Source organism: Excalfactoria chinensis, chromosome 4 (assembly GCF_039878825.1).
Source record: "Excalfactoria chinensis isolate bCotChi1 chromosome 4, bCotChi1.hap2, whole genome shotgun sequence".
NCBI lineage: Eukaryota > Metazoa > Chordata > Aves > Galliformes > Phasianidae > Excalfactoria > Excalfactoria chinensis.
Window position 1 is genome coordinate 83,443,978 of NC_092828.1, and position 26,586 is coordinate 83,470,563.

At 40.6% G+C, this 26,586-nt stretch overlaps 1 protein-coding gene across 10 annotated transcripts in view; it reads right to left on the minus strand.

The window, feature by feature from the left end:
- Positions 1–463: 463 nt before the first annotated feature.
- KLHL13 (kelch like family member 13) overlaps positions 464–26,586 on the minus strand; it is a 65,476-nt gene continuing 39,353 nt past the window's right edge. For all 10 annotated transcript variants that reach the window (XM_072334381.1, XM_072334386.1, XM_072334383.1 and 7 more), the window contains 6 exons: positions 17,095–17,236; positions 15,845–15,977; positions 15,568–15,764; positions 9,443–10,238; positions 3,676–3,789; positions 464–2,025 (listed from right to left, as the gene is read on the minus strand). In XM_072334381.1, coding sequence (XP_072190482.1) covers positions 1,538–2,025; positions 3,676–3,789; positions 9,443–10,238; positions 15,568–15,764; positions 15,845–15,977; positions 17,095–17,236 — 1,870 coding nt within the window. In that variant the 3' untranslated portion in view covers positions 464–1,537. The remainder of the gene's footprint in view (positions 2,026–3,675; positions 3,790–9,442; positions 10,239–15,567; positions 15,765–15,844; positions 15,978–17,094; positions 17,237–26,586) is intronic.

The window sequence follows — 26,586 nt, forward strand, 5'->3', positions numbered from 1 at the left end:
CAATAAAATAAGCCGATTAAAACAACTTTCTCCAGATGATGCCCCTACGACCGTGTTTCATTAGGAAAAAAAACACTTGTAACACGATGGGAAGTTCAGGAAAATCGTGGTGTTATTAGCCTTAGAGAAGCACTCAGCTACCATTTGTCAGCAGTGCGCTGTATTTTGGAGCAGATAAAAGACCTCTGTACAATTCGCTGCACGCAAGCAGTTGTCCAAGGAAAGAGTTAGGACAGTTTTTGTGGGGTTTCTTTTCCCCTTCCCCCCAGTCCTTAACAATAAAATGGACACGTCAGGCCAAAATAGGTTCTTAAAAGTAGGTCAAAAATACCCAGTCATGATCGCTTCTGCATTGGTTTCCTAGCAAATTAATCTACCCACACAGATATACGTCATGCGTATCCTGGAGACGGTGAGGCAGAGGAAGAAAACCAAATACATTCATGAGGTAGCTTAGACTGAATAACTGCAGTTAAAAGTTTTATTGAACCAAAGAAGGTAAAACGTGGTAGTCCAAGTTCACTGAGCAAAAGCAGCTCTCCTGCTGAAGCTGCGCTTTGTGCTGAATAACCCTATTAACAGAGACTAGAACAGAGGACACGTTATGCAAGTTGGCTCAACAGCAAAGGAGAAAAGGTAGATTAACTTTCAACTGATGGAACAATTTGGTCAAATTCAGTGGCTTAAGTGAACGTTTCTAGCCCTTATCCACCTATTTTCAGTACAAATGTACAACAGAATATACAGCTGCACTGAATTGCCATTTGTTGTAGCATGTGCTCCCATGTAAGCGGAAGCCAATTCCTGAAAAGACTCAAAAATACCCAAACACTTTAAAGGTGTTGCTTGAAGCATCACTTGACTTTCTCATGAAAAAAAACACTCCGTGTGTTATAAAAAAAAAACACCTCCTGACCTCTACAAGGTCCACTTCCTTTATAGCACTGATTATTCAGATTATTTCTTCCCTCTGCCTAAGGAACTTCATATGCTCTGAAAGAACCCATGGAATCGGGTGGGTCAACAGATATGTGAGATATACTCAGAAAGGAGGGAGGTAGCTCAGGCCCCTTTTACCACCTTGGGACAGTTTACATTGACGTAGCCTACCTCCCTTCATAATCTGCAGTTGAAAATGAATGGAAAAAGGATTTCAATTAAGAAAATCTAGTGAAAAAAACACGTTCCATACAAAGTCTTCAAATTTAACTCATTGGGTTACCAAGTGGAGTTGCGAGGCACCTCACACCCAATACACAACATGAAGGATGTACCTAGTTCATACATTTCACAGACAGTATCTTCTCATCTGTTAAACGCTTGGCTCGGGTGAGTACAGGGTTTTCTTTGTTAACCACTCGACAAACATTCTAGGCCAAACAAACAGCACAAGTAATGTCAAAATCGTTTGTTTCTTTTTCCAGTAATTGTACCAAACGCTGTAGGCTAAGCCTAACAGAAACTACTGAAGGAAAGTAATAGACTCCGTGATGCAGTGCAAAGGTGTTACTACAACATCGTAAGTCAAGGGATGTTTCTAAGGTGCTGAAAGAGGAGATTCTCTGGACGGTGACCCCGTATTGTCCTCTGGTGGGAAAACAGTAAGAGTGCAGGCTCGAATGCCACCCAGCGATTCTGGAAGGTCAAATACTTTATGCCACTCATCTTTTTCTGGATCGTACTTCTGAACTATTTCCACCATACAGCGGTTATTCCAAGAATATCCTCCAACTACATAGATTTTATTTTCAAAGACAGCAACCCCAACATCACTTTGCCCACGTAACATGGCAGCAATTGGAGTCCACTGGTCTAGAGTTGTTGAGTAATATTCACAGCTTAGAACATCATCATAATCACTCGTTCCTCTAAAGTGGTTTCCACCAATTACATAGAGCTTGTCTCCTACAGTACACATGCAATGCAGACCTCTGACGGTTGTCATCGGAGCTTTCTGAGTCCATTTGTCTGTGTCAGGGTCAAAACACATAAGTTCCTTCTGGAAAGTATCATGGGTAATTCCCCCTAAAAAAAACAAGACACGTGTTAGAATCGTGCTTACCCTAATAAGTAATAATTACACAGCAAGAGCATCTCTTTTAGTGAATTAATCCCATCTTACTTAACATTTCTCCCCATTGGTTTAGATTAGCATCACATACACACTCCATTTCAAATTACATTTCAATGTAATGTTCCTTTCAATGTTCAACGTTCCTTTAAATCTGAATATGGGAGCCATATCCAATGTAGTACTTCATTAAATAAGAAGATTATGGCAGATTAAAAGAACAGATACTTGTTTTTTAACTCTTTGTTCAGCTTGCTGGCATTGCTTCACACCATGAAAACAGAAGACCATTTCTCTTCCAAGTTCTGATTCAATGATGTCACATTTTAAGTGGTCCATACCACAGGTTTTCTGTAGTAATTACCTTTCAGTAACTTAAACTGAGGAGAAGACATTTCAGATATCCTCACAGAAATAAGTGCCTATGGTTATTTCTTCTTTTCCTTCTTAGTGGCTCCCTGCAAAGGCTGCTGGAGAAGCTTCAAAGGAAATGGTGGGATGATTTCCCACCAGTGCATGTAGTGTCCACGTCATCCTGCATCTTGACCTGCCTATTGATCATGCAATCAGGCTCAGTAGGCTTACAGGCTATGGTTCGTTTCAGACTGCAATACAACTATCTGAGGTGCTGGAAAATACACAGAGAACGCTGCCACCAAACAACCTCCTGCTGTGCTAACCATTCAACACTGAGTTGTGATCCTTGGATTAACTGACAGATTGCACGGCATCTACAGGCATCATGTAAGAAAGTATCTGGAGAGCAAAAAAGTAACTACAGGAAAAACAGAGGGAATGCAAAGCCCTGACACTTCCTGACAGCCATAGCAATGACAGGGCTTGGTGGCCTGTCAGACAGCAGAAGCCTTAATGTAGTGATAAAGAACTGACAGAGAATCAAACCTTCAGATTCTCATCCCTAAAGTGCCCCAACCTTTTAAGGGGTACCCCTTAAAACAGTAGCAGAACATATAGAGGACTACATCTTTCTTTCACCTTCTGTGATCACAGAACTTGATCACTAAGACTGAGACCGAACCTTCTTTAGGAAGTGAGCACATAGAAAACCTATTTCCCCAGTTCAGGGAAAAAATGAAATGAAACCATAACCTGGGTGATGTAAGACTAGGTATATGACACTGAACGACTACTGAAAGCATAAACATTGTCTGTGAACTGTGATCAATGTCAGAACTTATCCCTTTGTGTCAGCTCAATGAAGGCAGATGTCTGCCTTCAAAACACCCAAATTTCCAATGCTTTCCAAAAATACATCAATAAGAATGTGTTTAATGGTCATTTGTTTAATGGTTATTGCCACATTAGTGCCACAAGAGAGGTGTTCTGATAGCTTAAGTGAATAATTGCTTTGCAACTTGAAGCTGTTATTATCTAAATGTGTAACATTATCGGAAATCACTTTCTGGGACTCCACAATATATATGCCATTTATTTGGCTACATACAGATGTGTGTCACCAGTTCGTATCATGTCAAACATACTGCAAGGAAAACAAAAAAGACTAACCCATCATATTTCCCATGAAATAGGAAAAGTCCGATAAGTCACTGCTTCATAGAAATAACACAACTCCATGAAATTACCTGAAATGTACATTAAACCTCCATACACAGTTCCAGCATGACCATAGTGGGGTTCGTTCATTTTTGCAACGTAGCTCCATTCGTTCATTCTGGGATTGTAGCATTCCACAGTGGCTGTTTAAAACAAATGAGAACACAAATGTTGAATCTAACACGGTAATTTGGCTTTTGATATAGCAGCAGTGGCATTAATATATTCATAAATGCAGGAAGTATTAATAGGAAGCATTGTATAGCCAAGAGTTAAGGGAATTACTGAACATTATGTATAGAGACAATACAGAAAAGCCTCAAGCACCGTCCCAAAGGAACAAAAAGGAAGAATATCTTGCATTCTTGCCTTCCATTCATCCCTTTTCCATTCCTATTTGATACAACAGCTGGGTGCCTCCAGCTGTTCTGCTCCTGCCTCTTATAGAGTTTCCTCCAGTGTCTGCTGGAGAGTGACAGAGAAGCCAAGCAAGCTGTAGAGATGGGCAGCTTGAACAGCACCATATAACCAGAGGGGTAAGAGATCCTGAAAGACCTGTAATACAGTGACCTTTCAAGTACAAAGCAATTACCAACAATCGTGTTGTCTTAGAATTATTCAATCTCTTTTTAAATAATTAAGAATCAGAATCCCATGCTTATCAGATAGCACTTAAGAGGGATGATTGTGGACAACACATACAGAAAGCTTTCTGTGGTGTTTTACATGTTCCAGAACAAGCCTTCATTCAATCAAGTGTAGAAAATTTCAGGCAGCTATATAGAATAAGCAATGGTGACTGACAGTGTGGGGTTTCCCATCAAAGAACATGGAAGCTGATATTCTTGACATTATAAAGGCAGAAACTCATTACAGTGTCACTATAAGGCTGCACACCAATATGCTAGTGAAGCACACCCATCAGGTCAATAACGTTGATATGATGACTATAAGATACCTCACCCCAAACTGCTGATCTGTCTTTAAGAAACCCTTCAGAGTACTTTGGAAGAGAGAAACTAAACCACAGCCTCAGATTAACTCCAAAAGAACCCTGGTCAAGGAAAATTAAGTAAAGCATGCATTACAGTGGTCTTCAGAATCATCTTTTAATCCCTTTAACAAGTATAACCTCTTCATAGCTGCAGAACAGGGTATTTTGCAATCCCATACAGTTAGCATCCCAAGGAGACGCACGTTCCAATTAGAAGCTTCCAGTTCAAGTGTCAGGAACACCATCTGAGAACTGCTTGGGCACCATGCAAGATGAAAAGCTATGACATAGCACAAGAGAACTGTTGAGTTGTTCCAGCACTCCGGGTTTTTTCAGCTTTCCCTCCCATAAGAGCTGAAATTTAAGTCTTCAAGATGGACCAAAAAAAGAAAATACAAAACTGATGTAAAGTAACTGAAGTGTCCCTGAATGCTACTGCTGATGAGTCAGCTCTGTGGCTGATAAGACCTGCCCAGGTGGTGGTCACGTCTCCAAGTTCACTCTGAGGGCTCTCTCCCTCACTGAGCACTTCCTCACCAGCCAGCCCTCTTCACACAACAGCTCCATCTCAGCCATTGGGAATGCATCTCTCACATTACATACACACAGATTGTTAAATACATGTGCGAGCGAAGGGAAGAAAAGGCATTCAAGCATTTTTCTGCAAATAAAAGCCTCAAGTCATTTTACTTTTACTTGAAGCCCAATATCTCTCCTTACAAAGCTTGTGGGTTTTTTTTCCCCACTTAAGCTCCTGAAGACTTGTTACATCCATCAGGGATTTACACTGCCATAATGTCAGTAGGGCAGAAGACAGAACCTTACCCAGTTGAAAGTACATATAAAAAACCCACTACTCTACAAACTGGGTGCAAGCCCAATATCTCAATCCAAATCACATTTAAGCTGTGGGATCCTGGTAAGGCATGCAGTATCTGCCCAACTCTCCAACATTTCCGAGCTCTTTCTTGTGTAAATGTATTCATCCATCTCAATAGTCTTTTCTGAAGAGGAAAGCTCCTACTCACAATCAGAAAAGCAAAGATACGCAGAAATTTCAAGAACAGAAAAAGATCAGACATGCAAGTAATTGTAGGTGCCCCAGTTCCACCCTGAGAGCAGACCCCTCCAACCTCCTGCTAGCTGCCATGGTACACCAAAACTATCACTTGCTTTCACAGAAATAAAGGCATCCTCCTCCCCACAGTGCTTACACTTCGTGCTGAGGTGACATGCTTACTAATACAGTTATAGAAGTAGGAAAAGCTGAGTATGTAATGAAAATCATGAAGCCATCAGCAACCAGAAAATGGCAGCTCAACAAGGCATTCTGCAGTGGGCAGCTGTTCCTCTCAACTGGCACCGCAGGTTCTATTTGAGAGAACCTTTAGTCAAAAGGCCACTTTGAGACACAAAGAGAGAATTAAAGATGCAAAAAAAACAAAGGGGTACACATCACACTGCTGGCATCACCACTGCTACACAGTGAAGACATCAGCTCTCTGAGGAAAGATGCTGTTGAGTTCAAGATGTTCCCCTCCAGTGAGACTTCAAAGCTCTTCTGATTACCACCCGCACACATAAAGATCTGCTTGATAAAATTTCAGACAAACCATCCAAACTCAAACCTCACATCCACCATGCTCTAAAACCACACTAATTAATTACCTCTGAGCTGAGAAAAGCCTACTGTTCTGCTTGCGTTTTCTGCATAGTTGTGGCCCTGCTTCTCAGCAAGGTCATTCCATCTTTGCTTTAATGCAACTTCCCACTGCACTGGAAGGGGGAAAAAAAAAACCCTCCAGCTATTACTTAAAGGTGCTGTTGTTTTAAGAAAGAATTCTGTATATCTTCTCTGGATTGAACACAGTACACAGAACGGTTCACTCAAAAAGAACTATGTTATTGTACCAAAGCCCATATATTTTTATAGGACGAAACAGATGGTTTCATTTCCCAAGAGCGTGAATTATTCAAATCGGGCTTTATTTATGTTTTAATGGCAAAACCCCTGCTCTGGTCATTACCAATAACATAGGGAAGACAGGCCTCATCTTAAAGGACACAAAGCTTTGGCAGTCCCAGGGGTTGCACAGTCTGCCCTTGCTTTGTATTGCCATCTGTGATGATATTTGAGGATGTACAGACACCAAACGCTGTCAGTAGCTGCTAAAGAGTCCTGAGCTTTATTACAGCAGCACACTTCAACTGTGAACAGTGCCCAAAAGCCTGGAATTTTCATGTTACCACATTTCCTACAACACAGCTTGCTTCTGTAGAACTCAAAGCTTACTTTGTTAAGCTGAACAGAGCCCTAAGTAATTTGGTTCCAAGGCATGGTGAGAAGTCGCTACAAAATAAGCTTCGACATGAGATCAAGGCCAGGCTGGATGTGGCTCTGGGCAACCTGGTCTGGTGGTTTGCAACCCTGCACACAGCAGGGGGGTTGAAATGAGATGATCATTGCGGTCCTTTTCAACCCAGGCCATTCTATGATCCTTTGGTTCTCGCTTTGGTTTGATATTCACAGGACTACACAGGCAGCAAATAGCCCAGCAGAGTAAAACAAGGCAGATTTTTCTTCTTGCTCAACAACACGCATAAAAATATGCATTATTTGTACATTTATGCTGCATTTTTTATTATTATAAAAGTCAAGATGTTGCTTGAAGTCAGAATTAAGCATCACAGTGGCTACCTGGAATATAAATGCCTTCCACTGGGCAAGGGGTCAGTACAAAGCATAGCTGCCTTTCCTTAAACTATTAGTAGCCTTCTGCCCTTACTGCAGCACGATGAATCCATAGTTCAAACACAGCCCAACATCCTCCAAAGTGCTTAGGAGAATCTCACACACAATGCCAAACTTCAGTGAAGTCCAGCAACAGCACAGCCTGAAACATCAGGAGAACAACAACTGCAAAGTCCCCTATGCAAGGGGCAGCTTCTGCCAGCATCAGGAAGAACTGAGCTCTCTCAGAAAGAAAAACATACTTTTTCTTTGAGAGGAAACTAGAATCCAGTGTTCTACACAACTGGCAGCACCATACAAGCACTGCTTCTGAGCATCTTTGTGACCATACACAGCCTCTGTCCCCTTCCACAAGAAGCCTTTCCTCTTGCATGCCTGGTTTCTCCAAGCCACTCCACTCTCTGTGCCTCCTGCCCTGCTTTGACACTTGCAAAGGACAAAGCAGAACAACCCACAGCCCTCCTAGGACTGGTGCATACTTGGAAGTTTGCATTACGACTTTTGAATTCAGCCCATTTCCACCATCCACACCAGTTTACTCATCCCTTATCACTGAACCCAGCTTTTCTCAAAGCGCCGTGCGTTGTTGGACAGCAAGCAATTTATTACTGCTAAAGCACATACCGCTGAGGTAGGAAGTGATATTTACAACGCTGTCCTCAGAAGATTGACCATTCGAAAACCACTTGGGGGAAGATCTGTTGTAGAGCCTCAAATCAAAATAAAATCTTTATTCCACGACTACGTCAGTAAGTTTAAAAAAAAAGAAAGGAGAAATTCATTTTGGTAACTTGAATCCTTCGGCCCTTTTCCATAAGAGGTGATCTTCTGGAAAGCTGAATTGAGGTTTCTGTAATTTCTCCTCTTACAACAGATTGAAATTAGTTTGAACCCAAGGGCAAGTTCCTTAATACCTGTCCAACACACACCTGACCTTCTCTTGTATGAAAGCTTCAAGTTTTTCCTCCTCTGATGAGAATGGGAAGTCTAAGCTGGATTTCATCTTTCAGCTGTCAAGGTTTATGAAAGAAACATGAAAATGAAAAGTGACTTGCCTCACAATTAGCAAGAAAAGAAACCGAAGCCCTGAATCAAAGCACGAGGCAGCTACAATGGTTAGCATTTATGGAGTGCTCTTCCCACAATGATCCAATGACATTTTCCAGCTCTGTGAGGAAATCGCTGCAGTATTTTAATGATACCTTTACAGAACAGTTTTAAACGAGCGACAGATTTTTGTGTTTCAAAGTTGCAGAAGAGTTGAGGTCAGCAGAATGATACTGCATGATCAGATCTAAGAAAAACACCGCACTAGAAGCTTGCTTTAAACGCTGCTTGCAATGGCTCAGTAACGGTTAACCAATATTTTCACAGACATTTGTACCAACTGGGTTATAAAATACTTAAGTCATCTGACAGCTATTAATTAATATCAGCAGAAAACAGTTCAATGAATGTCCGGTTTTCTGACATTCAAGGCAAGGATAAATACACATGAGCTTATACAACTCTTACAGGGTAAGATAAAGGGACATGTAAGAAAAGCTATGAGAACCTCCCGATTTACATAGGAATATTGGTAAAAAAAAACAATTTTTTTGCCAACTATTTTCCAATGAATGTTTTTTAGGAAGCATTCTGAAATATTGGATATATTACTGTGCTAAAATGCCAAGCATAATCACTGCAACATCCCAATTTCAAAGGACTGAGACAAATGTACAATTGAGTGAGTCCCAGACTCGGGTATAAACTTTAACACTATTGCTTTGGAAGAGCCAGTGGGTTCATGGGGGCCATCCACTATTGATAAGCTTAGAGTAGTAACATTAAGAATTTTCTGGCAAGGAGAGAGATGGAAGCAACAAGAAAGTCATTTGTGCTAATGGTGCGTTACCTGTGTATCCACAAGATCAGAGGCAGAAAAAAATTAGCATTTTATGTGGTTTAAAGCACACAGAACGTCAGGACATACAAATCATTCATGGGGCAGCACAGTACTTCAAGGCCTAAAAAGGAAGGCAAGGGGTCATATACTTCAAGTGCTTACCTAGCTCACCCGCTGCATTTCGACCACCAACTGCATACAGATGTCCTTTGAGGGCACTTAGGTGGAAGAAGGTGCGCTTCTCATTTAAAGACGCGACTTGCATCCACTTGTTATAGCGGGGATCGAATCTGAAGACCGTGTCAACTGCTGTCTTTCCTTTTGTGTCGTAATTGCTCTGGCCGCCTACTACGTAAAGGAAGTTTCCAATGACAGCAATGCCATGCTGGTACCTCGGTGCATCCATGGGAGCTAATGATTTCCATTCATGGGCTTTTTCGTCATACATCCGTAGCTCTTTGCTGACAACCAGCTGCTGCCTCAGCACTCCCCCCAACGTTACCAAGTGAGTGCTGTCTGATCGAATGGCAGTTCTCTCCGACTGCATAACTGGTTGCATGTATGGCATCATTTGGTAGTTGCTGGCTTCCAAAAGCAAGTTTACACAGGTGTTGTCAGTCCTCATGAAGTCCACTGTTTGAACGTAGTTAATAAGATCCTGGGGTGTCATCAAAGGAAATCTGATGTTCTTCATTAGCTTTGCAGCATATTCCATTCGAGGCTCTTCAAACCGCAGCCAGCGACAAGCCGCCTTGAAGAGTTCAAGTTCAGTGCAGTGCTTAAGGCTATTACTTGAAAGCACAAAGGCAAGACGTTCAAAGGGGAGTTTCACAAATTCACCAGTACTTAATAACGCAGGGAAGTTCTTTAGGATGAAATTATTAACGTATTTATCCACTTCTGTGAGATTGTATGTGTTGGCAATTCGCCCAACCTCAACACAGTTTTCCAAAGAAACCTATTGAGTGAACAGAAAAAGGAATCAAAACACGTTCTTATAATTTGGTGTCTAAATGATGATGTTGGCTTTAATTAATACTACGGAATCTGCAGTATTTTCATCATTTCACAACGCTCGGGGTGATTTTCACATGAGCCAAAATATTCAATTGATGTATATATTCATGACAAGGGGAGAGCCAATGTCAGATGCATTACACAATGATGATACATAGCAATTATGCAGCTCTTCACCTTTAAAATGCTGTGCAAGTGTCTTCATAAGGAAGAAACGTGGAAAATATAGTTAAAGCAAAGTTGATTAGCCTAAGGTTACAGAGAACTATGTAAGAGTAGGGGCTTGCCATTAGGCATTTTCAACCTTATTAAACTTCTATTGTCATAATCCCTCTTCTCCATGAAAGGTTGGGACCTGATGATCTTTCACGGTCCCTTCCAACCTACAAAGTACTCTGATTCCATGATGCAGCCAAGCAGAATGGCACAGTTACCTCTCCAATGCTGTGTATTTCAGACAGCTTATTTACAGGGTTCAATCCCATACATATATTCCTTAGAAATAAATAAAACTACATCTTTGCATCTCTGGTAAATGAGATTGGGTCTTACATACTACATTTCAATTACAGACATGGCATACTCAAAAATAACACAAAGTTAGAAGTCTTAAATAATCAACATAGGATTTCCCCTAGAAATAACCAACACATAAAATTCTTTAGTTTGGATCATATCCTGACCACATTCAATACTCAAGCGACCATATCTTGGTATCCACATCTTTTCCATTGCTGCTGCATCTGCCTTTCTTACATCCTTCTTACATTTCAGGATCCAAGACAAAGAGAGAAGACAGGAGGGATGGGACAGAACCAAGCAAGACTGCAGCAATACCACTCATTTCAGTTCTGCATGACCTACATTGCATGTGGCAAGCAAGTCCATCTCCATACTCTTCTTGCTGAGAACTGCACCTTTTTGCATTCAATATGCTACCCCAAACTTACAGACCAAGGCAACAGCATATCCAAGCCCACTCCACACTGACACTTACCACAGCTTTAGGATTGTCACATCTATAACTCCAGAAGAATTTAAACTTCCAAATCTTGCAGTTATTAGGAAAAAAAAGGTTGTAAGGTTGAAGACTATGACCCAAAAACATTCAAGCATGTTCTGGTCATGACAGATTACATTTCAGCACTATATTACTTCAACCTATCATTAACCTTTAATAACCGGCAATTCAAAAAACTTAATGAGTATAGGAAAAGCAAATTTCTTTATTCACTAGAAACTCACCTAACTTATCCTAGAATTGAGATGTGAAGTCACTAAGACTTATTCACAACCCTGAAACACCTCCCTAGAATCAAGGGTTTCAATATCTTATTCCTATCTCATTCTTATCTCACATACAAATCAATCAAGCCCTGTCTACGAGACGAACGTGTGGCAGACTGTCAGCATTTTTATTATACAACATCCATACAGTACATACACAAATCATTATCGAATTAGAAGACCACACTATTTATACCAAAACATCATCTTATCAGCTAGCAATACTTATAAAACATTCTGCTACTCAAGGAACATTTTGGTCTGCCTTCCAACTGTTACTGAGATACTACCAAATCTCTATGCATTTCCTTTAAGGGTTTCATAATATACTTAAGTTTAATAGAAGTAACAGCATACTGTAAATTAAGCAAATGAAACTGGACACACTCCCAAAATTCCATTCGAGATCAGTAATAAAAATAAAACAATAGACAAATGAGCCCTTAGCAAACCGATTACAAACTATAGCACAACTTTTAACTCCTCCTGTAACATTATGGCATTTAAACACTTCACAAAACACCTACTGGCATCCAACTAACGAGACAGCATTTTGTCCATGTCAAGGTAAGTAGAAACATTATTGTGTATACATAAATGACATGCTTGACAGAGGAAGATCAAGCAAAAAAGGGGACAGAATTGCATAGCATTGGTATCAGGCATTAAGGTAACAATGAAGTATTTACATACACTGCAGAATGCATGTCAGTTATCAAGTGCTCAACATACAAGACTATCCTAGGCTAGTTCCAGTGTTGCATCCTAGTTGAAGTACCACAGCTAAGTTAATGGGACATCTACATGATTGATTATATTCCTGGAATGCCTGCACTTGAGAAATTTATTGACATATCACACGCTGTTAATGACAGGAACATCACATCAGCAGTTTCCAGTGCCCCCTGACTTCTCAAAAATCTATGCTATTCTGCTTTAATTAACTTAATGGCACCGGATAGGAATTGGGGATGTTTTTTTGCATTGCATTTGGAAATTCTCCCCATTACATTTGTGAAATTATGTTCTTTTTTTGGCTTATTATCACTAAACCTACCACTCAAACCTGGATACCACATTTAGTATTTCCTTCAAGTTTATTTTCCTGACCAGAAGTACTATTATGAGCTTCACCCTGGTCTACGATAACATACCACAGTGGTATATTGCAAAGAAATCATACAGCCAAAAATACATACACTAGAGACTCCAAAGGGCCCGAGTTGAAAACTTCAGTACAAAATGCAATAGCTACTCACACATACATACAAAACTGGACAGGATAGGTTACAATAAAGGTATCTGAATAAATTACTTGTTTGTTTTCAAAGACAAAAAAGTGTGACTTAAGCTATGATACTTATGAGAGGTGCAGAAATTGTTCTCTGCAGGAGCCAGTCAATCAGGAGCTCATCAAGAAACAGAAGGGACTGCTACTTCTGGCCATCGTACTGAAGTGAATGGGAGGAAGGAAAACATCAGACAAAGAATGCAACGGTTTATACAGTCTACCCAGTTAAACAGCAAAAGCATACACAGAAACAGCTAAAAGCCATAAGTGAGCAAACACCAAAATGGCTTCATATGGTGCTGAGGAACCCCCATAGATGCTGTTTTACCTGGACATTGGTTACTGTGCAGAGCCACTTGGTCACATTAGTCACTGTTAAGTGCCCATTGCAGAGCAGAAGTTCCAGAAAATACTTTTAAAATGCCAACCCAGCACTATATTGCTATAGACTGGAAAGAAAAAAGAACTAACACTGAAGTGCTTTCTTTAGAAAGCAGCTGACTTAATTCCTCTGAGCTCTAAAACAGTCACTTCTCAAGCACTCGTAAAAACTTGATGGTAAAATACTACAGAACTGGATATGGAGCAAAGTGATTAGAAGTACGTGCAGCCCAGAGAGCAACGTTAGAAAAAGGCTGATTTCTGGTGGCTGGCAGAACCAGCCCCAGCGTCAGGTCCCTCCCACAGAGCTGAGACCATCCTGCAAGCAGACAAACAAGGAAAGGTGTTGAAGGGCCCTATGGCACTACATCATCACAAATTAAAAGACAAGTTTGGAAACAGATCAATATAGAAACATTTATACAGGGCCAAAAGAGCTGAAATCCCCTTAGATATCAGTACAAATCAAAGCATGTAAGAAAATACTGCAAGATTCATATACCAACGTTGTATATGAAGGAACCTTCAGAAAAAGAGCATTCAAAGAAAGAAAAATGTCTCAAATAATGTGATTTAGGATCAAAGTAGCTCTTACCCTAAGAAAGCAAACTCACAGTAGCTGCCCTGCCCCAACAGCACAAAGAGCAAAGTAGAAACAGAGGAGAGCAGAAAGAAGCAAAGAAGCCCTGGAAGCCAAGAATTAGTTATGGCACAGCTCCCATTAAAGGGAGGCTGCTCCAAATTATTGATTTGGATCTACAAACACCAAGCCCTTAATTCAACTTGGTGCTTTATAGAAATATAAGCCCTACAGAGGCACACTGCCTCATTTAGGAAGGTAAAACAACCTGAGCAATGCGGAATAGATTGTATGGCATTGAAGAGTATTAATTAAACATGATGGCAACTCTGAGAACTGGGTAACTAGAAAGGATAGGAAGATTAAACACAAAATAGCGTTACAGAGCCTAGATGGATCTTACACTTCTCTCATGGAACTGATTTCTCTTAGTGGCATTTCTCAGTCCTCCTGTTTCCATGCTCTCAGGAGAGAGAACACATTTTTGAATCTGTACATTGAAAACCAATGCTTCTTAATTTCTTATTATGGATTACAAGAGATTCAATTAGTATTTTAATTCATGTAGAACACACCATGTTATCATGCAGATAAAAGAAAGGGGTATTTTCTTGTTGCATCTTTTCTTGCCCATAAAGACACAACTCCAGACAAAAATTGCATGAGAAGGCAAGCACTTCAGGAGATGAATCTTTAACAGCTGTCATCTTGTAGGAAAAGAGATTTTGTTTTTTATAATATAGAGAAAACTGCAAGAACTGCTCAGACGTTCAGCCTGAATGGAGCACAGCACTCCTCAAAGCACAGATATGAAATAGAGGATGCTGCTCCTGACAAGTTGTTACCAGCGTCTCTCTCCCACACTGGGGGCATGCCCTAAGATTTTAATCTCTGCAATAAATAAAACAATACCAAACTGTAAAGATCACACTGCATTGCAACTACAGCATGCCAGTCTGAAGGGCAAACTGTTCCAACTGCAGCAAAGTATCTGTGCTACAAGCCCCAAAATATTCCTCTTATTGAGGAGTACTGACAGTAAAAGAGGAAACAGTTGCTATGCTGGGGGGCTGCCCTCTGCTTACCAAAGCACTTCATTTGTTCATTAAGTGCCTCAGTAGCCATTCAAGGCCAGTTTCAGTTCTAACAAAACATGGAAATCAACATAAAATACTGGTAGCTCTCTTTCATATAACCAACATCTCTGTAGCATCTTTGTACTAAAATATATTCTCTAAACAGGCTACTAAAAGGACGGGCACCAAGTCCAGTGGTTTACAAGAATAATGATGTAAAGATCTCCATGACAGTTGCTACTACAATAAGCATCACTCCACAACATAAAGGCCTTGAGAACGTATATTAACTGACTACAACAGCCAGCTCTATTTTTTTGTTCAAGTTTAACTCAGCAAGTAGCTTTTCTAATGGAAGGATACAGAATTTGAGGGCAAGAACTAAGAAATAAAGTAAGGAATCCGAAAACTATAATAAATATCACTACTACCATTACTGCAACTAATAGAAGGATTTCAAAATCAATGTGATAAATATTTATATCACACTCGCACTAAATACAACACACAAAGCTGCAATAAGATTTAAAAATTATCCAGTGAATTCAATGTATAAACAATGGTGAAACAGAATTCAGCTGTTACAATGACACTGTTTTTGATTTCAAACGTAAACAGGTTGTTATAAGTGTGAACAACAAATAGCGAGCCTTACCCCAGAGATAAGAAACACCTTACAGAAGTCCAAAACAGGTAAAATCTGCAAAAAACTGGCAGCTTCCAGAGTATCCTGAAGGTTGTCCATGTTAAGGGAAAGCTTTGCTGTGTAAATGAAATCAATGATCTTCTTCAGGCCTATTTTGTTGACACCGTGAAGCTTGATGCACATCAAGTCCTGTTCCTTCATTCCTCCTGAGAAAGACACGCAGTTCAGTTTATAGGATCGTTTCGACAGGATTTGAATGATTTCACAAATGTCAGAATCAAATCACCTGTGAACATCGCCTTGAAGTAGTCACTTGCAGAAGCCATCATCGCTCTGTGGACAGGAAACACCTCATCACCATCTCCTGGAACAAGGGTCACATCGCATAGCAAACCTTCCACTCGCAGCTGGTCAAAACCCTGCAAGGAGAGCACAATGCAGAGCAGCTGTTTGATTGGAGAGGAGAGCTGGAATTAATTTCTCCTTTCCTTATGTAAATGAAATAAAACTAGTATTTATTAGTATTGTAGTACTAAAACAACCAAAAGCACTGAGGTGTCATTTTACAGTAATTATATCTAATACATTCAATGAGAATTATTCACTGAAAGCTTAACCAGAACCTTTTCTTTAAGAGGCTGAAGAATACAAAGTACCCTGTGCCACAGAAAATCACTTTATTCACTTTAATTAAGTTATTTCCAGGAAGGAATTTGTTTTGAAAACATACATTCCAGCAAATACTAGAAGACAGGCACTCTTATTTTTCTGACCTCTGCAGTTCAGACACATGAGCACTCCAGATACAAATCTGTTCTACGCCACTTCAAGTGTCCCACAAATTAAGAGGTTATAAAATACCAAGGCTTGAAAGGAAAGCTGCTATCTGGTTCATTGCTTATCAAATTTATTAGCAAAGTTTACAAGGCAAAAACTATGAAGTGAGCTGGTCTGTTCCACATTACTCATAACAGCTAACTGTAACACAAAAGGAACTTGTCTGCAGCAGCACCTTGAAGTGGGATTTTGCTCTAAAGACATACCCAGCTGGGCACGCTGGAAGATGTATGAAACACCGGCCTCTTTCACATGTTACAGAACAGAAGCTTTGACAAAATGATTCCCTTCAACCAGACTTGTCATCAGATGCTTTTCTCATATTAACAGGAAGGAAAAAACTGTCTCTTTAGACTTAAGGTTAAAGGAGTCTTCACCTCACATAATTTAAGAGTTAAGATAGCTTAAGAAAAGCCTGCATCTTTAAAATTACATGGGTCCATAGTCTGCTTAAGAAGTCTGCTAGTAGCATATACTTCAAGACTATGAAAATAGAGGAGACACTAAAGATTTCTAAAAACTGGAACCTTTAACTTGCAGGAAAAGAAATCCCAAGCCATGTACTGCCAGTACAGCACACCAACACGTATTGAGACTTCTTAGGAATTACAGGTACAGGGAAGGTTGTTGAGTACAGGTATTCTTTAGAGCATCCAAAATCCCCAGTACATATCTGTACTGACACAAATACTCAATTACCTGTAACACCACGGAACTGTGAGTATTGCTGGTGAAAAATCTTGTGGTCCCTGTCTTTGAAGACTGCAGATGGGCAGAGACGCCCATATCGCTGCTACCAAGAGATACTTTCATATGAGGATCCTCCTCTTCCACCAGAGATCTAAGAAGATGAGAACAGAGAAATCTTACGATCAAACTCTTATTTTCATTAAGTGCAATCTTCTGGGATGGCAAGTAACAGAACTGAAGCTATAGGTCAAAAAAAAACAGCAGGCAACAGAATCGATTCTTTTTCAGTCCTCGGCAGCTAATCTAAGGAAGTGAAATACCTACATAGCATCATTTCAATAACCTTATTTACAGGCAACAAATCCTGGTCCCCTCCCCCACATTAAGAGCCTTGCACACTTATTTCCATGTGTCCTCCCAGTAGTTTAGGATGCTTGCAGGAATCCCATTCAGTTCTCAAAAGCAACTACAGCATCAGATCACAGAGAGAAGAGCTAGAAGACTCTAACATTAAACGTAACCTTAAAGTTCAGCGAATTGCTTCTTGTGGCATACATCATCTCACTCACACATGAATAATAGCAAAGAACTGGTAAGAGTCTCAGCTGTAAGCTACTTTCAGAAGCACAACAAGAAATCCTTCAGGACACTAGACTCAGTTTTGCTACTAGAGGCAACCTCCTCATAACCTTAGTTTAAGATTTGCTTGCGTGAAGTTGTCACACGCTCCGATTCCAAGCAATTATTGCCCAAATTCAGATGGAAAGGCTCATTTAGGTAGAACTCTTCAGGATTACCACTCCATTATCAGCCTTCCACTTGCATCTTGAGATGTAAATTGGATTTACATAGAGATATGCATATGAGATTCTAATTACCCTAACCTGTAATTATTATAAAACATAAATAAATTTCCTCTCTAAAAATGTGACTAGTTCCCATGAATTCTGTAAGCTAATACATTGCCTATTAGCATGCATACCAGTCTAATGCATATACACACACAATATTAATTAGCAAAGAAAATTCTCCTGTCTGTGGATTAGCGGCTTAATTATTAATAAAGACTCCATGTTTCAACACACATTCATAGCAACTTACTTAAAATAAATGCTGCAAACCTCAGATACAAAACATTTCCCAGCTTTTAAACATGCAGGTAAACACACTGGCCTCCAAGCTAGTTTCAGAAATTACTGTAAGTGGCAAGAAAAAGTTTGAATTATTTGGGTTTTTTCCCCAGTTCTGATTGAGATTTCTATGTAAGGATGACACGAGAGTCTGCAATTGAAAGTGCTTGGTTTCTGAAAGTGTTTGGTTTCTTTTTGAACAGCTATTCCACTCCTCCCCCCCTAACTTGTTTCGGTACGTTGCCTATAGAAAGCAGTTTCTGAAACTTTAAGAGTTGTTCAGGTAGCACCACTGTGCTCTGTTCAAACCCATGGTTACATCAGAAGCAAAAACATATCCATGCAAACTCACCATTCAACAGCACACACGGGTTTGAAACAAGGAGATTTTATGCATGCAGACAAAACAGATTGTAGGAACAAGGGCACATCGAGAGAGCTTTGACTTGCAGTGTAGCAACCCAGTAGTGAGACACCTAAGAAAATGAATCAGTGCAGATGCACCGCAGTAAGCAATTCAGTCCTGTCTGAAACAGAATCGTCGCATTTGTAACATAAATCCAGAGTGTGATGTGAAATATTACAAGGTGTGTCTTAGTTGGAAGTGCTCTCCAAGCTCCTTGCCATACAATGAACACATACAACATAACACAGCAGCAAAGCAGTTGCTCATGACCTACATTCACTCTGTTCTACAGTGTTTTGTTGGTTGTTTTTTTTAAGCTTGACTACAGCCTCATCAAGGAAATGCTAACAACTCCAAGGGACATCTAGCCTTTAAATGTGGATGTCTTTCTAAGAGAAGGAATAGAAAGTCACACTGGGAGACATCTGAGCGTGGGTGGAGAGGGACCACAGAGTCACCTGGCATGAATGTCACTGTATTTGCTCTTGAAAGACCTCCCAGAAATGTCACATCCAATAGCTGTTCTATGAAGGTGCTTTAAAAGCCCTATTCTAAACTTGTGTACATTTTCTTTTCTTCCATTTCATGTGAAATAATGGGTGGATAGTGACAGGACAAGGTGGAATGGTTTTAAGCTACGACAGGGGAGGTTTAGGCTGGATATGAGGAGGAATTGTTTCACCCAGAGGGTGGGACACACTGGAACAGGTTGCCCAGGGAGGCTGTGGATGCCCCATCCCTGCAGGCATTCAAGGCCAGGCTGGATGTGGCTCTGAGCAGCCTGGTATGGTGGTTGGCGACCCTGCACTTAGCAGGGGGTTGGAACTGGATGATCACTGTGATCCTTTGCAACCCAGGCCGTTCTATGATTCTATGACAAAACTTCCACTGCTTTGTCCTAATGAGGTCCTTTATAGCATGCGACCTCTTGTTACTGCTGCATAGCCAACAGAGGGGATGCAATCTACACTGAGGTACTAGGAACACTCCAAGACACCCATCCAATACCTGATCCACTGAATCCAAATGCTGTGACATCCATGGGGAGGAAAGAGCCCTCCCAGAGCAACCAGAAATTAGGAGCCTGTCATTAGCATTGCACCAGCATTAACATTTATCTGCATATAAGGCCAGAAATCCACCTTCGTAAGACGAAGTAAAAATGCATGAGCTCTTCCATACCGTGTGATAAGAACACAGAAAACAACAGAAACAAGTCCTGCCTCACATACAAGATGGATTTAAAACTTCCCTTCAAAGAAAATTCAAACTATTCAGGATATAACTTTAGCTTTAGGGCTGCAAAGTGAATCCTTAGAAACATCTCCCACACCCAGAACACACAGGTAACATCGTTCGTATCTGACTGAATTCCCAATTAAAACACTGCATGTACATCTGTCACATTTGGATGCTGCCACCACAGGCATTATTTATATTCATTAACATAAGTCTGCTAAGCACTATAATTAATTAGGTCATAATGAATGTAAATATATTGATTGGAACTTTATTGCAAGCACAGTATATCACAATAAAGCATACTACCAAAAAAGAAAGCTAATTCATTTTCCAATTAATTCTATTGTCCTGATCAATAGAAGTCATTAAACAAGAAGAACAGCTGTAGCATTCTTAATTGGGGTTAAAAAAGTTGGAGGAGGCAGCTACCACTACAACAAGACCTACTGATAATCCACCAGTAGCTGTAAGTGTGGATATTACATCACTTTCAATGCATACAATTGCTCTGGATGGGCTTTTCAGTCTTAAGCGTTAAGAACAAGGGGATGCTGGAGTTCAGCACACAGCATCAAGCACTGCAATAGCAAAGCAGAGCAGCTTCCTGACTTGCTGCAGCCTCTCAGCAGTTCAGGGAGAGCCACAGGAGGTTAATTAGTTGCTATCACAGAAGAAGCTGTCATTCAGGAGTTTCTTTTTAACCTCATGCCAACTCTTTCAAGTCTTTTCCTAGGCCAGTGTAACCAGGCCTGCTTTGCTTTCTCATGACTCCAAGTTAATCCTCCCGCAACTGATAATTCTGTAGCAACCAAATATGCAAAGCAGCATGCACTGTATGGATGTTACACAGCCTAATTTCACTGCCCCTGTCAATCTGAATGACAATTACTTTGCTTTTCACCATTTTAAAGAAATAAGATCTAGGCTGCCCACTAACTCCATTTATTCCCTATAAAGGTACAATTCCTCACCTTTTTACTAGATGAACAAGATATGTGAATACTCCAGTTGTGCAATCAGCAACCAGATAGATGACCAAGCCAAATTTTAAGCAATGAAAAAAATAACTATTAAAACCCTTGAACTACTGCAAACAGACACGAAGCCACAATGACTTCTTCATAGTGCAGTATGCTGCCTCTGCAATCACTGCTAATCACCACCTCAGTGCAGAAGAAGTTCAAATCCCATAATACTACTTAATCACAGGATCAAAGCGATGAGGGCTGAGCACATCCCCAGCATCACTTCTGGCATGTGCCAATACCACGGCATTCAGCAACCAAACTTCGTTCTGCTTCATACTAGGACATTCTTATAACAACAGAGATCTTTTTCATGATCTGGCAAAGATACAGAGTGGTACAGGGCTGCTCTGCATGCAGCTGCACGTGTATTTTGGTAATGAATCTATTAACGAGAAGCCTAAGAAATACAATGAAACTCTTCTATGCTATCAGATATAGTAATTATTTGCTCTGTGTGCACAGTCCACCAAAGAAGCTTACGTATCACCTCTGCCTTACTGATTTCCCATTATGAAAAGACATTCCAGCACTTTGACTAAGAAATCCTAAAATCGGTATAGTGTACAAAGAGGAACAGATTACACAGTCGCTACATTTCTTCCACTTCTTCTAATGACACAACCTCGGGACATGCTTTATTCTGGTAAATAACGCTTTCACACTCGTCCCCCACTACAGCAACACCTCTTTTTTTCTTGTTTCTAAATAAGAGTTTCTAATTGCATTCCTTGGCACTACCCATAACCCAGTAAAACTAGCCCGTTTCACCAGCTGCTAATTATCTTTAACAGAAAATATCACAAAGGATAGCACAAGCAACGCAAGCTTGCATTTATCATGAGCTCAGACAGAAGAGAAGGACAAAAGGCACACTTTATTTTTGGACAGGTTAGCAAACCAACCAGAACGTCCAAATTTGTTATTGCTTTAAGGGCATAAAGGCACAGGGCAATTGGTGCCGTATTCTGCACCCTCTGCTGAATGCCTGAAGTATGAGAAACACAGGAACAGCATTGGAAGGATCCAAAAAATGATCTGCCATCCATGTTTAAAGGCCATAATTGTAATGGATGAAATAGAGGCTAACATAACAAGGAACAACTTATTCAGTTGCCGTAATTTCTTAAAGCTCCATTTTCAGGTTGCTCAGCTGAAAGGGGCTGCTGCAATCAGAACATGCAAACCTTCACCCCAATGTATTAACAACACACTGTCACTGCTAGGGCTGCCATTTGCAATAGGAGGTACAGCAGTTAGTGCAGCACCACTCACACCTTGTATGTTCCAATATCTCCGGTTTTATACCTGACCTTTATAGGTTAGAAGGGCGTTAAGAGCTGAACTCTTCAATATTTGTTTAGTGCTGTCCTGAGTTCTTTGAAATCTACATTCAAGGAGCAAAGGTACAAAGCTTACTGTTTCTTGAATTAGACAAATAGATGCTCCTGCATTCAATTCTCCACCCTCCTTTTAAAATCAGGTTGCTCTTTATCGTTATAACAGTAGAATATTGCCCAACGAGAGCAGAAAGACAGCCTCTGTGTAGCAAAACAAGCCATGAGAAATTGCATATTACTCTCAGTAGGTTCTAAGGGTGCTGGAAGAGGTGGATAAAGGACTCCAAACTCACCAATCCCAGCAAAGAATGACAGGGAGAGCTCATGGATGCACGCTGAAGGGCAGTAAGCAGAGGTGGGTGGATTTCTGGCTCTAATTGCAGCTTGGGCACAGTTACACATAAAATACTGATAGCAGTGAGCAGCTCCTGCTCCCTGCTTTGCCACAAAGCAAGAGAACATTGCTTCAATCTGCAGTGGTCCTTGCTCCTTCTGCACACCAGGCTCAAGAGAACCCACTTAAGCTATTCGAGCAACAAAGTTTTTAATGAGCTTTGAGACAAAAGCATAGAAACCGAGCCATTCCCAGTATTTGTTTCTTAAAAACCAAGTGCATGTCAAACAGTGCCATTTGGGTCCCAACACATCTCACCATCACCCTGACATGGCGCTCTGGCACAAGCATGCAATGTCAGCAGACATCAAGAGGAGGACTGGGAGCATTCAGTCAATGAAAGCTGCCGTTGCTGTACCAAGTGCCAATGGAACCAAGCAGAACAGGGGATAACCCAACATCAGGGTAATCCGAACATCACTTTGAACGTTTTTGTGTTACTTGACATGAAGCCATGTTGGGACCAAAGGCCAGCACTAAATTAGGTCCCACAAAGTCAGCAGCAAAGGACTGAGCAACATCCACTGCTTAGATCTCATCTCCCAAGACGCGCACAAGCACTGAAAACCTTTTCCACAAAATCATTTCTTCAACAACTAAAAACTAAGCAAGCTCTCAAGCTGTTTGTTGAATAATTACAGCCCACTGGTTAAATCAAATATGTTTTCCACAGAAACAAAGCAATATTTGGCTCACTCATTGCTATAAAGCTTTTGTTCCTCACAGTATGCAGTCTCTCCGGGAGCCTTAGTACCACATCCACATTTATCTATTTGACAAAGGGTTTGCGTTCATTGAGCCATTTATAGCTTAAATTCGCAGACACTGTTTAACGATGCTAAATTACAAGTGGTTCTCTAATGACATTTTGCCAAAGTTGGTCTTAGTGCATCGATTCCTATCATTAAAGAACAGAAAGCAAAGCACATGCACACGCTTTGTAGTTTGTCTAAAGAACTATTTTATGTCCTTGATGTTCAAAACCGCAGAATGCAGTCATCACTCAGAGCCTTCCTATTTTATGCTGCACCGACACATCCTGCTCTCTGCCCTTCATGTTTGGTCTTAAGTATCAGAAACGTAAGCCCTAATTCTGTCTGCACAGCTTAATGCTTCCTGCACATTACAGGAAACACTGAATATATTTTGCATGCGCCGTTCTGCCTGATGTCATTAAATTTAGTTTTCATATATACAGAAATTATTAACTTAGCAGAATGGTTCCTTAGAATGAAAGCAAAGCTAATGGACTAAAACCCATTTATATTTACAGTGGCACCTGCACACTCAAGCTTTGGTGATTAAAAAATAAACATACTCCGTTGTATCCCTGCATCAACTTACTCCCATCCTCATTCTTTGTCGCAGAATGGTTGTTCTCCTATATGCTACAGAGGATAAATCTGAGTGCTTAAAGGCCAGCAAATTAATATCCAATATTCCAACATCATGGCTTGGTAATTAACCCTTGCTCTTTCTGCCTAGGACCTTCCATCATTCCTCTTGCTGTCACTTCTCACAGCTGTTTAGTATTCCTTGACTACGTCCCCTTGGGAAGACTGGAGCTTTTTGTGTTTGGTTGGCTTGGTGTTTTGTTCGCTTTGTTTTAGTGTTTGAATTGTACATTGTTCCCCCCCCCATATTGTTTAAGAGTTTAAAGCACATCAGACAACAGCTGTGGGGTACTTGTCACTTCCAGGATAAAGGACAGAAACTCATCTTTGCAGCTGATACTGCAACAATCTCAATCGCTGCTGGACTAAACGCAGACACACTATGAATATGCACTTCCATTTTAGTGCTCTGACTACACACGATCACTCTGCAATTCCCCACTATTCTCAACCAGAACACCTCTATTACTTTTAAGACTCCAGCATTCCCCATGTGCTCTCTACAGAAACACACAGTTACCCCCACCCAAACTCAACAGAAACTACTGCACAACGCTACAGCAAATATAAAGCGACTGCACAACAAGGTTTTCCCTGCAACAACAACTGAAATGAGGGCAAAAAGAACAAAGTGGCAGATGTGGTCTTCTGGCTGAATAGGTCAAGTAATACATTCAAGACAAATCACTTCCCTGGAATTCATCAGCACAGCATGATGCCATTATTGCAAGATTACATGGAAGGAGAAGGCGACTGGGAACATTTAAGCCATGGAATCACCTCTGAAGGTCTGGCCAGGAAAACATCAGTAGCATTAAGACATCTCCTGACAGCCATTTTCTCTTTTGTTTTGCCAGTTTATTATTCCAATGACGTTTTACACTTTAAACTTAGAATAAGTTACAGAAATATCTATTTAAAGGGCAAAAATAAGATTAACAGGTATAAGCAAGAAGTTCGCATCATGGAACTAAATGTAGCCTTCTATTTAGGAAACAAACCTCTCCCAGACCCTACCTCCTCTCTTCAATTGCAGACAGGCATTGTCAGATCATCTTAAAGTAGTATTTGGGGTGACTGGCATGACAGCCTGGAAACAATTACTTCCAGTGGAACCCTTGCCAAAGGTGAGCCTGTGCTTTTTGGTGTGAATGGAGCACTGGCTGTCAAACGTAGGCAAGATCCCAGCAGAAAGGTTTGCTACAGATGCCCAGTTGAGGCAGTCGATATACAACGTGGTCACAAAAGCCACCCGTCAATACAGCTGGTCTCTGAACTACGCACACGCACCTTGCCCTGTTTAAGTTTATCGTTGTATAGCACAAATTCAAAGAGCTCACTGTAGAGATTTAGAAACAAACAAACAAACAAAAAGCATTAACCTACATAAGCAGCTAAAACCAACGCTGATTACTCTGGAGTATTAAGAACTCATTCTACTTTTCTGCACACCGACTTCCATTACTGCACTGCATATCCAGTCAGACACTTCAAAACCAGGCGGCTCGGGATGGATATACACTGTCACAAACCCTCTGATAAAGATATCCTTGGACCACCGCGCTTGTTTAACTCTCCCACCATTAGTCATTGATGGAAATGCATCCAAAGAACAGCTCCCATTTAAAAATATCAAAACACTGCTCAACAAGAAAGGAGAGATGGCACTAATTTTAGACACAGATTATTCCACAGGGAGATTCTTTTAATTCAATTTTACTTATTTTTAAACACGGCATGTTGAGGACAAAGAACACTCAAATCATCATCTAGCTTTGCAGAAAATGTTTTGGCTCAAAATAGGATTAGAGAGGCTCTCATTGTCCTTGTTTCCAGTATTGAATTATCTTTCTTTTACTATTTTTGCCATTGAAATGTTGCTATTGAATTAGTAGGCGCGTATCACAGCGCTTTGTTTTTCAGAGTTGCCCACATTTTCCTCTTGTAGGAATGGAAGAAACCCGGAGATCAATCCTAAATGACATCCCTACTGTGAATAAGAGCATTCTCCAAAAGTCCCTCATGTATGAGACGACATTAGGAGATAACATCGTGAACCATCTTGTTTCATGAGCGTATTTCATTACACCTTAAAGCTGCTATACATAACCACACTGCCGTCTCTCATTTAGAGCTTTCGCTCTTAACTTCTGCTTATTTCAATCTACATTTTGTTGTTGGTTTTTGTCTTTAAATTACCTGTTTTTAAAACCACAGCCATCAATAAATACCTGTAATTCTGAGAAATCCTACATTTCCTATTTAGCATCACTCATTACTTTCTTCCCTCTGGTTTACTTGGTGGAATTGCTCACTTGCCTCCAACACCGAGCTACCTGTGCCCATCCGCACACAGCCAACACAACAGCAAACACAAACACTTTCACCAGCAATGCACACATTTGCTGTAAGAGCTTTTGCATTCATTTCAGTCAACGGAGTGTATTCTAAGCCCTGCAGAAGAAAATACAAGAGGACTCCATGAGAACACACACCTGCACATATATCTGCACGTTGTGAACATTCACACCAAATCACAAGTCACATTATACCTATGCATGCTGGTCATA